Genomic DNA, 13,831 nt, shown 5'->3' on the forward strand with positions numbered 1-13,831 from the left:
TCTGTAAAGCAGCATCCTAATCTAGTCTCCTCAAAACTCTACCAAAAGCACAAACTCCACAAAATAATAATGGAAGTTATTTTGAAATATATAATTATGAAAGTTAAACACACAAGGTTTATAACACAATTTATAAAATTTATAACCCTCAACTTTGGAGGAACCCATTCAAAAAATACAAAAATATATTTTGTAAATAACTTTGTATCACACAAGACGTTCAACAATCTATTATAATAAAGGTCTCTGGTGCTATATATTGGTGGTGACTGGTGTGTTATGCAGACCAAGTCACAAACTGTACTGATGTCAAAGTCATGTTTTCAACACCAGTTCACCTATTTTATTATGTAAACATGCATGAATTGCCACGACCTCTCACGACAAATTTCGGTCATCTCTGATCACTACTCTGCTGGTCCATCATCCTCCTTTGTGTCTGCAAACATAACCAACCATTTGCTGATCATCGGAATCTTCTCGTTTTCTTCCGCAACTTTATTTTGATACAACTTTTTCTTCTCAGCCGCTTTGTTTTTCTCTTTTCTCACCTCTTCTGCCTGTTTCTTCAACTTCATGATATTTTCGCAAAGTTTCCTTGCATTTTCTTGCTCTCTTTCTATTTTTTCTCGAAGGTTTTCAAATTCCAAAAATTTGTGCCTTTCACATCGTGCAGCGGCTAAACACATCAAAATACACACTGTAATGTAGTTGTTAAACACAAACCATATAAACTTTAGGTAGGGGGCTATACTTATTGCTTATCTATATTGCTTATCTATATTGCTTATCTAAACTGTTCACTCTATTCATGCCACCAGAAAGGGAACAAACTAAACTATTTTTTAAAGGTTCTTCACTATTCTTCCAGTGTTCCTACAGGAGGAAACCTAAGCTAACTAACTTTATTTACACTGTATAGCTCTATCAGTTCTAAACTGTTCTTCCTAGAGGTCCAGTAAGGATCATCTTTTATTGATCCAGTGTTACTACAGGAGGAAACCTAAACTAAACTAACTTACAGTATACTGGATAACTCTATCGGGTCCTAACTGTTCTTCCTAAAGGATCTTTCATCAATTCTAATTTGCTCCGGTTAGAGCCCCAGTATAATCCAGATTAATACTGCACCTTCATATTCATTTGTCCACTGATCAATGCTCTCTTTGCGATCAATTTTCGCCTTCTCTAGCAATTGACAGATGTCCGCCTTGGGTACGAGAGAAGCGAGCTTGTCCAGCATCTTTTTAGCGCCTGAAATACGTGCAAAATATTCTTAGAAATCCGACAGCAATATTTACTACCGCCAAAACATTGTAAAAAAGAATACAAGAAAAAAATTTTAAAATAGTGTTTTCCGTATGTCTCCAAACGTACCATGCAAATTTTTCAACCAAAGCTGGTCAAATTTAGACTGCCCTTTCAATACATTACCTGCCATATCGTTGAACATATCCCTAGCGTTGTCCACATCAGAGAAACCGTTCAACCCCAGTCCTTCGTCTTCAGACTCATCCGGATTGTTGTGGTTGTCGTTACTACTCTCGGGCTGTATCGGCGGTTCTGATTGGTTGTCCACACTGGAGAATCGCTGTAACGGCTGTTGTGATTGGACGTACACTACATTGGGGCTTGTTGATGCCTGAGGTGAAGTTTGGCTCGACTGTGTTGACAGTGTTGTCGTCTTGCAAGTTTCCGATGCGACCGAAGGTTCTGTGGGAACTGCGCTGACTGGCGCAGCTGAACTCATGGCTTTTCTGTCAGTTGGGTCTATAGTGATCTTGTTCGCCATAGCTGTCTCCAAGTCCGGACCAATGACACGCGTCGTAACTGCGCGTCCGTTAATCGTCTGTGCGTTGCCTTGGCTCAGGCTTGAGCTACCAACCGCAGACGACGTTGATCCATGAAGTTGTTGTTCTCTTGCCTTTGGCAGTAGCAACCTCTGCAATTGCTGTCCAATTGCGTTGGGCTCCATTTGCTCCCGTGTTTTGCTCTGTATGAAATTCCTCAGTTGATCGAGAGTTGGTTGCTGGACTGTCGTCGATTTGTTGGCGGGACGGAACACCAGAAACGATTGAACGGACGAGCTTGGGTTTTGGCTATTAGGAACGATGAATGTAAGCGGCTGGTTATCATTCTGGGCATGCGTCGGCAGAGTTTGCGGTCTGGGCATGTGAGTTGTTGCGTTAGCCGTGGTCGAAATTGCTGCAACTGGTCTTGTCAGACTCTGGGTTGCAATGCCAACGCCAGTGTTCTGTCGACTATCCTGCGTCCTAGGTTGAAAAGCGGAAGGTCTCTGGCTTCCTGTTGGGGTTTGCCGTGACAAGTTCCTGGGTACTTGTATACAAACCGGCTTTGTTACAGGTACTGGTCGAAAATGTTGAAGTCTGGTTGCGTTTTGGGTTATATGTTGTGGTGCGTTTGTTGCTGCTGGTCTTAGTATAGGAAGCTGTGCTAGTAAACGGCTTTGCTCAGAATCTAGTGTTTGTCTTTGCTGTTGTTGTATCTGTTGTAGATGTTGTTGTCGTTGCAAATGTTGTTGCAACTGTTGTTGTTGCTTCTGCTGCTGCAGTTGTTGTTGTTGCAACTGTTGTTGTTGTTGTTGCAACTGTTGTTGTTGTTGCTGTTTCTGCTGCTGTTGTTGCAATTGTTGTTGCAACTGTTGTTGTTGTTGTACCCGTTGTTGTTGTCGCAACAGTTGTTGCAACTGTTGTTGCAACAGTTGTTGCAACTGTTGTTGTTGTGTTGGGCTGTAAACGATGCCTTGTGTTTGGGATGGTAAGGCTTTCGTCAGACACATTCTATCCTCAGTAGAGGATACTGCATGTCCTTGTGTTGTAGTTTGTGACTCAATGACTGCTCGTGCGTTTACTGTAGTTTGCGTAACAAATGTTTCTTGGTCATGAGTACGTGTGGCGCATTCTCTCTGCTTCTGAGTGTCGGAGTCCAACTCTCTTGCTTCCTGTTTGATTTTAATATTCATGTCACTTTCAGCTTGATTATGTCGTTCCACATCGCTTAACTGAGTTTGGCTCAGTTGTGCCGTTTGGTCTGGTGCTGGATGAGCTGTAGGTGCCAATGCATGTCCTCGGGTCTGTTCGACCACTTCCCTGTGTGTTGTGGTGACATTACTTTGCAGAGAAGTCTCTCCTTGTTTATCTTTGTTCCTCTGTGGTCCAGATGATATACCATACACCTCTTCGCAGATTTCATCAATCACACTGTGTAGAGGATCGTAGTCTGCTTCATTTGCAACAGTTTCTCCACTGGCAGGTGCACTAACTCTCTCAGTGAGATGTTCCACCACAGCCGTTAATGATTTTACTGGCTGGTATTCATTGTTGCTAACAGTCGTCTCAGGCTCGTCCATGGATGTGCGAGAATCATTAGCTGAACTAGAATTGGACTTCCCTATCGAGGTGAAAACTTTGCCTGGAATCAGCGAATCTTTTTGAGGAATTCTTGGTCGTTTGTCCGACCCCTCTGTTGTAACGCTGACACCATCATCATCTTCACCACTACACGCACCTCTTTGGTTTTCATTCTGTGGCAGTACCTCGCCACTTCCAGCTTTCTGTATTTGACTAGTTGTTGAACTACGATTCAAGCCTTCTCCGCCATGCTCGCCTTCAAAGATTTCTTTCTTCACGACAATATTACTGTCCGTGATATTCTGTGATACATTTGTTTTAGACTTGACACTTTCGGATGCTTTCTGCTGCGGATTTGATGTGGATTCAACAGTTAGGCGCTGTTCTGAAGGACTTGCAGAAACCTGGTCGCCATGTGAATATATAAATGCTTCCTGCGCTGCAATGCTGTCTGATTGCTTAGCATTTTCAACGTCCAAAAATGAGCTGCTTTCTGCACTTGACGAGCTGTCAGAAGACTGTCTACGACTTGACGAGTTGCTTGTCCCGGCTCGCTTTCGTTTTCGGAGACTGGTAACGACATCTTCTATACTTTTCCTGGACTTCTGCTGTTCTGCTGCATAAGGACTGGGAGTTGAACGATTGGACTTCTGGGTCTCATTTGATGCGGAACATGCTGATGATCTGTGCTGCTCTGTGGCATCCGGTTCACCAACATCAGGATTAGGGGTGGATCTATCAACTGGTCCTTCCGCCGTTGTCTCAACGGGTTCTAGAATGTTGAAAAACGGTCTTAATTTGACATTTCCGCTGCTAAGTTTCTTCTGCAGTCTTTTACAAGCCGACGCTATCTCAGCTGAAGAGCTGAAGGAACTCTGAGAATTCTCTTCCTCCATGGAACCAAGACTCTTGGAATGAGAATAATCGTCATCTGGAGGTAGAGGTGATACATTTGGGGTTGGAAGGGGCTGTTCGGTGGTTTTAGTTGTCATCGAGCGTTTCTGAGAAACTTTAGCCTCTTCACGTGATTTCCCACCGACTGTGAGTCCCGTCCCAGCAATGTTATTTTGATTACTGTCCATGCTCGATGCTTCGGACAATAGTTTCCTTTTAACTCCAGCTGAAACAAACTGAGTAGTGAAATTTGGAGGCGGGCTCCTGCTTTCGTCTGCTTTCTCTCCGCGTGCAGTCGCTTCTTTTATCTTTCTTTTTAATGAATTAAATTTAGGCATGTCCAATTGAATCTCGAGTTTTGGCGATACGGCTTTTGATTTCTTCATCTCAGGCTCCTTTCCAGATGCCCCTTGACCCGATGATTTTCTTTTCAATTCGCATGAAGGTTCATCCTCTGTACGAAGCGACCGCGCGTCTTTCTTCGAGAATGAAGACCTAGTTTTGCTCTCAGAGATTTCATTTGACGAAGAACCTATATTTAGTGATTTTGATTTACTTAGTGGAGAAGTAGATGATCTCTCAATGGAAACATCATAGCTATCTTCCTCAGTAGTATATAAAGTATCCTGTGATGAGGCACTCAAACTTGGATCAAAACTCCAGTCTGGGTCATTTTTGTCTTTGTCTGTGTTTTCCATGCTACCATCATTCATACCATCAACCATACCATCGTCCATACCATCATCAGGTTCCCGTTTTACTCGTTCAAGCAAATTCTGTATATATGCATCATCTTTCTCATCATTAACCTTATCAGAGTCTTCATCACTCTCAATATATATTAAATCAATATCTCCAATTTCCTCTGGGCCAAAATCATTCTTTTCATTCTGACTCTTCTCCAAGAACAGGCTAATAATGTCGGTCGCATCCTTTTCTCTTGCAACATCAATTGGTTTCAAACCATCCGAATTTGGTAGGTCACAGTCGGCACCACTTTCCATTAACAGCTTGAAAATTTCAGCACCTTTGTCATGCTGTGCCACCAAATGCAATGCCGTGTTCCCATCCCTATTTCGACAATTTAGCAACTCTGCATCCAGTTCACAAGTCACTTGAATCAATATTTTCAGCATTTGCGTGTAGGTGCTCTCAAAGCGGGAATCATTTAACAGCGGTCGCTCAACAAGGATCTTCGCCGCCACATGCAATGGGAGGTCTTTGTTGTCGTCCTTTGCCGACAGAAGTACCTTTAGTAGCTTGACAACTTTTTTAAATGTCTTGAGTAAGTTATTACAGTTTTCTCGTAGTGCTGAGTAACCACACACCATGAGTCGATGTAGAGCAGTCTCACTCCTTTGTCCCCACCTCTTGTTAAGGTCCAATCCTTTTTCAATGCACCATTCTAACACAAGAATATTCCCAAGCACAGTTGCCCAGTGAAGCAGAGGATATCTGAATTCCGGGTCTGGGTCATCAATGATCTCATTAAGATTCCAACCTTTCCTCAAAAACTTTGTAATTGTCTTGGTAAATTTGTTGTAACCTTGGTTATCAACACAGTTGATAACTGCAACCAAGATTTTGTGATGGCGGCCTGAAAATTGACACACAGGCTCGCAAAATGGCGTACACTGTTTTTTGATGACAAAGTCTTCAGGAGAGGACATTCTAAAAAACAAAAATTACATGAGTTCTAAATAATACCTATTAAGCATATGTGAAGGAATTCATTCAGACAATCATACTAAACTACATATATGAAGTCTTTAGGAATCTTGCTTTAGAACTAGGTGAAGTTCAATTAAATATTCCCTATGCTGCATTGAATTTGTCATCAAAGCACCAATCAATATTGCTTATTGAATTAACCAGGGATAAATATAATCAGGGATAAATCTGTTTTGAAGGTCACATTGAAATTCCATCTTGCATGAGTTTATGCCCACAACAAATGACAAATCCCACCTACTCTAGCCTCTAACTTGTGGCATAGCTGGGAGTTGTACAAGATCTATGTGGTAATATATTGTCTACCTCATCAGTTGATGATATTATGATCACAGATGAAACCTGTGAGAGGAACCTGTTCATTTAATATTTAATGGTTAATTTACGGATAAATTGATCAAAATTGTCTTAAAGAAGCTGGTCATTTGCATAAGTTACCCGCCGAAGTTTGAAGGAATGACAATTGACAAATGATATAAACAGGACAAGGCTGACAAGCTCGAAGGGAAATGCGTGAACTTTCACGAAAAAATAGACTATCACGTAGCTCGTTCTTCTAGTTATTGGAGATTTTGATTGCTGGTGGCAAGTCAGTAGAATTCCGAAAGGTATAATGCTTTCTCACTCTGTCACTCATATCGATGTTTAATATCGATTAAAATGAGGAAGTGGCTTTTCGTACTGGTGTGATTTGCTATTCGTACTGCATTCAAAATATCTCTTTCAATTGTCGGGATAATATTTGTTTTTATCGACTCTAAGCGATTGGTACAACGGCGTTCAACGGCGTACTGTTGCAGCACGAATAGCCAATTCGTATATCTTAATACCATTGTGAATACAGCCGACAAAACATGCCTCAATTAATCGCGATTATCTTATGTGTGAAGATCCCCTTTACTGTGAAATCTAGCTTATAACAATGAACAATGATATTCTCCATTCTCCTACCTTGATTATTCGTCCTGTCACGATGGATTGATCGATGTCCGTCAATATTCTGCAACTGTGATTGTTTGTGTACGAATTAATAAAAAAAACTACGAATTCTTGACCTTAAATCGTATGCTTTCTTGCACTAACTTCAGCACCTAAAACGCTCCCGTCTTTGCGTAAATCTCCAAGGATCAAAACGAAGTATCTAGCTTGTGTAAAAGACCATTGTCGAGGCAACAGTATTCTGAATTATACGGCAAATTAAACGCATGCTTTGCGCCATTTCATCGGCCTGCCAGTCGTCATGCAACATTATATTTCTTCCCCCCCGAGGAAACATTGTATACATTTGTATTGTGACGTCATTGATTAATCCTGTGTGACGTCACAGATGAAGCTTCCCGAAGTGATTTGCATAAGAGGCGCGCGCCTTTTGCGCAAAGATGCGTCGCGTTGCTGGAATATGGATTTTTCTCGTAGTTATTATATGCTATCATTGCTATGGTAATTCTATTTTGTTAAGAAAAGGTGTTCGACCGGTTGGTGTAATGTAAGTTTGCTACGCTTTTTATGCGATTATAATTAAAAGGTTTTGGTACTGTTTTTAAATATGGACTAAGAGAGGAAATATGAGTGCTACTGGATTGTTAGCTGAACAAACTTTCTGCTTTCTATTGAGATATTTCAATGGAAGATTTAGCTTTTTTCTTCCGACAATTTTCTCTCAGACATGAACGTAGTTGGTGCGGTGCAGAACTAAAACGCAAAAAGCATTTTTTCCGCATCGATTTGGGGAGTTTAAGAACCATTACTGGTATCGCGACCAGGAAAGATGACACGGCGGTGGAGTTTCGATTGAGTTACAAGAAAGACAAAGACAGATATTGGCATTTGTATAAAGAGGGAGGACTTGTAAAGGTTTGTCAGACTGTAAAAGCTTTAGTGAAACTTGCTATAGCTATATATCGGTTTGCAGCAGCCATTATTCAGGTAGCCGACGATTTGCTTTTAAAATGTTCAATAAGGAAGAATTCACAATGATTATAATGAAATATAATTTCATTCGGTATCTTGAGAGAACGCGACGCTAACGAATCAGTATTGCCAGCTTTTTTCACTGAGCACCCGGCCAAAAACAATTGGATTGAAACTGACAGTTACGTGTTACACTGAATATAAAGAACTTAGATTTAGTTTGGATACTGTTAAATATTTAAATGGATATCGATATGCATGTATGCAAGTTGTTTGAAAGTGAAGAGACATTCACTTCTATCATTATCATTGAGCCAAAGGAATTTGTGAACTTAACTGAAGAAGGCGGGTGTCGGAAACATCGTGGTTAACCAAAGTTACCAAACGAGGAAATGTTTGGTTAAAATATTGCGTCATATCTTATCTTTTCACGTAGAAATACAAGAAATGAACTCAGTACATTACTCGATTGACTCCAAAATAACCAAGAAACAGCCGGCTTGGCATGATCTTCGTAAAACTAAAATAGACAAGAAGCTTCTCGAATTAAGTTTCGAACTAAAAACGGCCGCATGCACGTTTATTCTTGGCTATATGTTTAGGCAATTGTTATATCACATTTGATGAAAAGTTACTTGATTTTCCACTCATTTAAAAAAGTAAAGTAAAAAGCAAATTCCGAATAAACAAGACATCTTGAGAATCAAAATATAATTCAAACAAGACACAGATTGAGACTGTAAATTTTCGATTTTATTACAAAGTCATCTTCGTCTGACTTTGACGAAAGATGACTTTGTAATAAAGTCGAAAATTTACAGTCTCAATCTGTGTTTTGTTTGAATTATATTTTGATTCCATCATTTGGTTCGGGTGTCTTAAACCACAATAAGAACGCACTCTGTCCGATTGCTTGCAAAGTCTTTGACTTTTATGTGATTTAGTCCCGTTTTTTCATAAACTCGCCGGACTTCTTCGTCGCGATAGTTTCATAGATTTTCCCTGTCTGTCAATGTTTTCTTTGTTTGCTGTGTGATTCAACAATTCTTCAAGTGAATAGCTTCTGACCATCGCTTCGCGGCGAAGTCTCCCATCAGTCATCAGTTGTCAGTGAAAAGCTTCAAATGATCTGCAGCTTATACTTGAAGCTTCAAATGATCAACAGTTTTGCCAAAGAAATCTCGCGGAAACAAAGAAACACTTGGCTATATCAGTCAACTCGAATATCAACTGGAACGCTAACTCCTATAGTTTAGCCTAATACTTCGTTGACGCCAAAAATTGTGTCTTGACTCGGTTATTCGTTCAATTCTTATAAAATTTAGCAAATGATTGTATTTTATATAGTTTTAGACCTTCCTAGATAATCACTCTCAAACGTTAAAAAACTCAAAAACTACCTTCAAAGATGACTTCAAAGATGGCCGCCAAGTTTCTGGACTATACGGATGACTGGATGCGGAATAAAATGAATTATTTGCGCTTTAGATTTTTGAAGTAAACGAGAAATCTCAGGGGCTTTATAGCCGTCAATGGTTCCGAAAGAAGATCAGTGCAAGGTATCTGCATTTTCGCGTCACGGGCTGGAAGAAGTGGCCTGCATGTCTTCATCTTGAGGTATATGGTCTTTTGGATAATTTTGAGATAAGCGTCAAAAATCTGAAGAAGGATGGATTGAAAGCGCTTTCCAGGGAAGATGAAGATGAAAGCAATGATTTGGAAGGAAATTTTGAAGATGATCAAAAGGTTGAAAGAAGTAGGTTTTTCTGTTTTTTCAAACCGATAAATATTGAAGATTTTTTAATATTTCTCTTCATATTTCGGTATGCATTCATCTCTTGATATTTTCTTGGCAGACAAACCAGCGATGGGTCATATTGGCAAGCCAACAATTTCTCTTACACAAAAGAAGGACGCAGATAAGAGGATTTTAACAATCGGGCTGTGTTTTCTTGCCACAGGAATAATCGCATTACTAGCTATGATTATTGTTTGTAAATGGGAGAGGAACGAACGTAAGATCAGCCCGGATGTAATGAGAGCAGAACTCAGACAAAAAGCGAGATCAAATTTAAGAAAATAAGATTGAACCTGTATGTACATACGGCTATAAATAGTTGCCAAACTTTATTTTAAAATAAGATTACTTCATTCAACAATTTGCGATTGCTGTGATGTAAGGTTCCAGCCAATCAGTTGCTAGAAAACCGGAAACTCTAGTGAGACATTGCTGTTTTATTATTAAAGTGTTATGTAATACATGCTGATAGCTAAATTAACCTTTCCTTGTAGAGGTCCAGTATGGATCATCTTGCAGAGTGTTTACAAGAGGAAATCTAAACTATACTAGCTTTATTTATACTGTATAGCTCTATCAGTTCTAAACTGTTCTTCCTAGAGGTCCAGTAAGGATCATCTCTTATTGATCCAGTGTTACTACAGGAGGAAACCTAAACTAAACTAACTTTATTTATACTGGATATAAACACTAAACAGTGAACTGTTTAGGCATAGTACAACATATGGACTGGACTGGACTGGATTGGATTGGATTGGATTGGACTGGACTGAGCTGAACTGGACTGGACTAGACTGAGATCCAGTCCAGTCCAGTACTGTACATATTTTGTACTATGCCAACTGTTTGTCCTAGACTAGAGGCCAGGGGCCTGGAATCATCGCTTATTGATCCAGATGAGTGATCCAGATTCATTGGGATTGTTCTAAAAGTGAAAACGTAAACTAAACTAAAGTAAACTAAACTAAACTTTATTTATACATGAATTGATAGGTCTTTTCTAGACGTTTCCTAGGCTACACACAGTTCTAGACTATGACGAGTATGCATTTCCAATAATGATTTTAATCTAGGGGATTTAAAAGAGACGTGACTTCTCTTAGTCCTATCAAAACCTTTCAGTCAACCTAACCGCAAATTTGAAACAAACCTCGCGCTGTTAATCCCTTGAGCTTTACCTCACAGGATTGCTCCACCACACCGCAATTAATAAAATAACGCGTCCCAGATAAGATCACCCCAGCTGCACGTTGAGAGGTCTTGCAATTGTTATATTTGTATCTTCTTTTGAAACGAGCGCTGCTGCTGTAGAAATAGATATTCATCTGAATTGTTAGCTATTTACGCTTTTGAATTTAAGAATGTCCACGCTAAACCGCACGATTACATTCCTGCATATATATGAATCAAGAGATTTATTGATTTTGGCCCAAAAGAATTCTTCAAGTATCATTTGCACGCACATGTATTACGCCATACGGTCTTAACACTTCACAGGAAATCATTGTTGACATTGGAAGCACGCCAGGTCAGGGCGCGTTCTATACGCGTCCTTCAATCGATTCGGGAATTCCTGCTATGCATAACATTAACGAAGATTTGACCTGATGAAATTTCAATGAATTTTCATCATTATTTGGCGGTCAACGACGGTCTGGATTTTCTTAAAAAGTAATAGAGCAATTATAAAACGTTTAATTTAGTTTTAAAAACTGGTAGGAAACCGATCTCAAAATAACGCTTGTCTCAGTCGCCTGGAGTGGTCTCGATCTCCCTGTAAACCGTTTACCGTTGATAATAGTTTTTTGGTAGTGTTATTGCCTCTGAGTTCACGTTATCCGGAAGCAAGAATTTACTAAATTTACCGCTGAAATTACTGACGAAAAAGTGCGAAATAATTATAGTTTTGGTACTTTTTTAAGTTATTATTAGATAATCCAAATCACAAAGACGAAATTCCTGTGCCAAAAATAAACCAATGCGTTCTACACAACAATATATGCTAACATTAAACCACTTGAGTGTATGGTTTTCTTTTGAAAGTTAAGTACGTTACGTCTTTGGTCCAAGTCGGTCTCATAAAGGGCTTTATTTGGGAGTTTCTCTTCTTATTCTATTTTGACGCACAGCAGTGGCTCGTGCCCAATACTTCGACGTCGTTCAAATACTATAAAAGAGTTTTGACTCTTCAAGGAAGTAACAGGCAGCTTATCTGGCGGTGTAAATCAGTTACTGAGACGTTGTGGCACTTCATCTGATGTACGATAGTTTCTAAAGCCTTTTAAAGGTCTTAACTTCGAGTGGAAATCATTCGTATACATCTCAAAGTCGAGCCGGTGAGAGAAATGCATCAAACATCGGTCCTGGCTTGAATATGAGTTGGATATGAATCATTCAGTCCGCTCGAAATTAAGATCCTAAACGCTTTAGCGCTCCAACGCGACGTTCGAGAATCGAAATGTCTTTCTCTTCGGGTTGTTCGGACACAAACCACGACAGCTTATTGAATATTGTGGAGTACTCCTACGCTGGACGACCACGTTTGCGGAGATGACACAAACGCCTTACAAACGTACGACAACAGCTTATTGAAGAATATCTTACCAATACAGGCAATCTGTGCTGAACTACTCAGCTTAGAAAAAAACGGTGACGATAGACCACCACGCTGCAAGAATACATCTTTCAATATAGTTCAGTCATGAGCTACGAAGGCTGCTTCTAGAATTTCACCTCCGCATTTGATATTACATCACTATCGTATCAGGCGATCTGACCTTTTCCTCGCGTGACGACCGCATGTCTGATGCGTGACATGCATTGCCGGAGGTTTTCTCCTGTAGTGGCACTGGATCAATAAATTAAAAGATTATTTCTACACTCCTACTAGACTTTTCTAGACTGTCTAATATAGATAAAAAGTTAGTTTAGTTTAGGTTTCCTCCTGTAATAACACCGGATCAATAAGAGATGATCCTTACTGGACCTCTAGGAAGAACAGTTTAGAACTGATAGAGCTATCCAGTATAAATAAAGTTAGTTTAGTTTCGGTTTCATCTTGTAGTAACACTGGATCAATAAGAGATGATCCTTACTGGACCTCTAGGAAGAACAGTTTAGAACTGATAGAACTATCCAGTATAAATAAAATTAGTTTAATTTAGGTTTCCTCCCTAGGTAGTAACACTGAATCAATAAGGGATGAAAGAATAATTGTATTTAGCAATTTCAAAATTTTCAAGATTCACATCACACGAACTAAGGTATATCGCATTACAAATATTTGCCTCTCAAAATAATTTTAAACATGCTCTGGGACTCACAATGACTGAATCACAGCCTGAACTTGTAACAGCAACAAAAATCTCGTCACGGATCTCAAGTGTTTACAAATCATTTCAAGTAGTCCGTCTCAGTTTAGCATAAATCTGATCTAATACGATGTGCGTTTTTGGGAGGGAAAACTAGATTATACTAGGCAACATAATGTGAGTTTACTGTAAACAGTAAACGATCCACGTCGAATCACGTCTTCAAGGCCTAGAATTATCCTCAGACATGTTTCCATGATAGGCTCGTAAGTTCATGAATGTCCTTATTAAAAATATATAGTCCGCTTTCTTTCGTCAGGGGATCAGAATAAGTTCCTTGTAGTGAGTTCCGTATAGGATCATTTTGGCACAGCCATTCACTAATGATCATTAGCTATAAACGTGTTTCATTGTTTTCACAAATTTGTTTACCTCAAACCTCAGCCAGAAAGTAATAGGAATCGAGAAAAGCGACAGCCAAAGGACACGTACTGATTCAAAACAATTGATGTAAGTAAATTTATCCTCAATCAGAACACAGCTGAAGCCTGAATACGTTCAGGTTTTGGGCAAAATAAAAGATATTTTAAACGGCAAAAAAAGCCAAACTCCTAAGTTCAGTTAAATTCTGTGTGAAATAGAAAGGCTTCTTCACTTAACAAACAAAAAATATTTTCTTTTTGGGATATAGTAGCGTGCTGAATTACGCTTCCAAAATCTATTGACAATATGCGGGGCATACCTCCCGGAATGTGGGGTGTGCTTGCCTAGAAAACGACGATATAAACACAAACCTCATCTTATTCTAGCATGCT

General features: G+C 39.6%; 1 protein-coding gene across 1 annotated transcript; it reads right to left on the reverse strand.

Annotated features, from left to right (window-relative positions):
- Positions 1–76: 76 nt before the first annotated feature.
- Positions 77–7,377, reverse strand: LOC114523254 (AF4/FMR2 family member 4-like). The gene is made up of 5 exons (XM_028544119.1): positions 6,948–7,377; positions 2,678–5,936; positions 1,435–2,599; positions 1,132–1,254; positions 77–679 (listed from the first exon to the last, which is right to left on the reverse strand). Exons 2-5 carry the CDS (start codon positions 5,933–5,935, stop codon positions 408–410), a joined length of 4,818 nt encoding a protein of 1,605 aa, XP_028399920.1. The 5' UTR covers position 5,936; positions 6,948–7,377; the 3' UTR covers positions 77–407.
- Positions 7,378–13,831: the final 6,454 nt, after the last annotated feature.

The sequence above is a fragment of the Dendronephthya gigantea genome, unplaced genomic scaffold, assembly GCF_004324835.1.
Source record: "Dendronephthya gigantea isolate DGI-Jeju-01 unplaced genomic scaffold, DenGig_1.0 000026F, whole genome shotgun sequence".
Classification (NCBI taxonomy): Eukaryota; Metazoa; Cnidaria; class Anthozoa; order Malacalcyonacea; family Nephtheidae; genus Dendronephthya; species Dendronephthya gigantea.

What these genes read in the sequence shown, in the direction of transcription:
- LOC114523254 (XM_028544119.1), bottom strand. Translation starts at nt 5,935, where the DNA reads ATGTCCTCTCCTGAAGACTTTGTCATCAAAAAACAGTGTACGCCATTT. An exon ending in TATGTTCAACGATATGGCAG is followed by an intron (nt 1,255 to 1,434) that starts GTAATGTATTGA and finishes CACGTATTTCAG; the next exon opens with GCGCTAAAAAGATGCTGGAC. An exon ending in GTGGACAAATGAATATGAAG is followed by an intron (nt 680 to 1,131) that starts GTGCAGTATTAA and finishes TGATGTGTTTAG; the next exon opens with CCGCTGCACGATGTGAAAGG.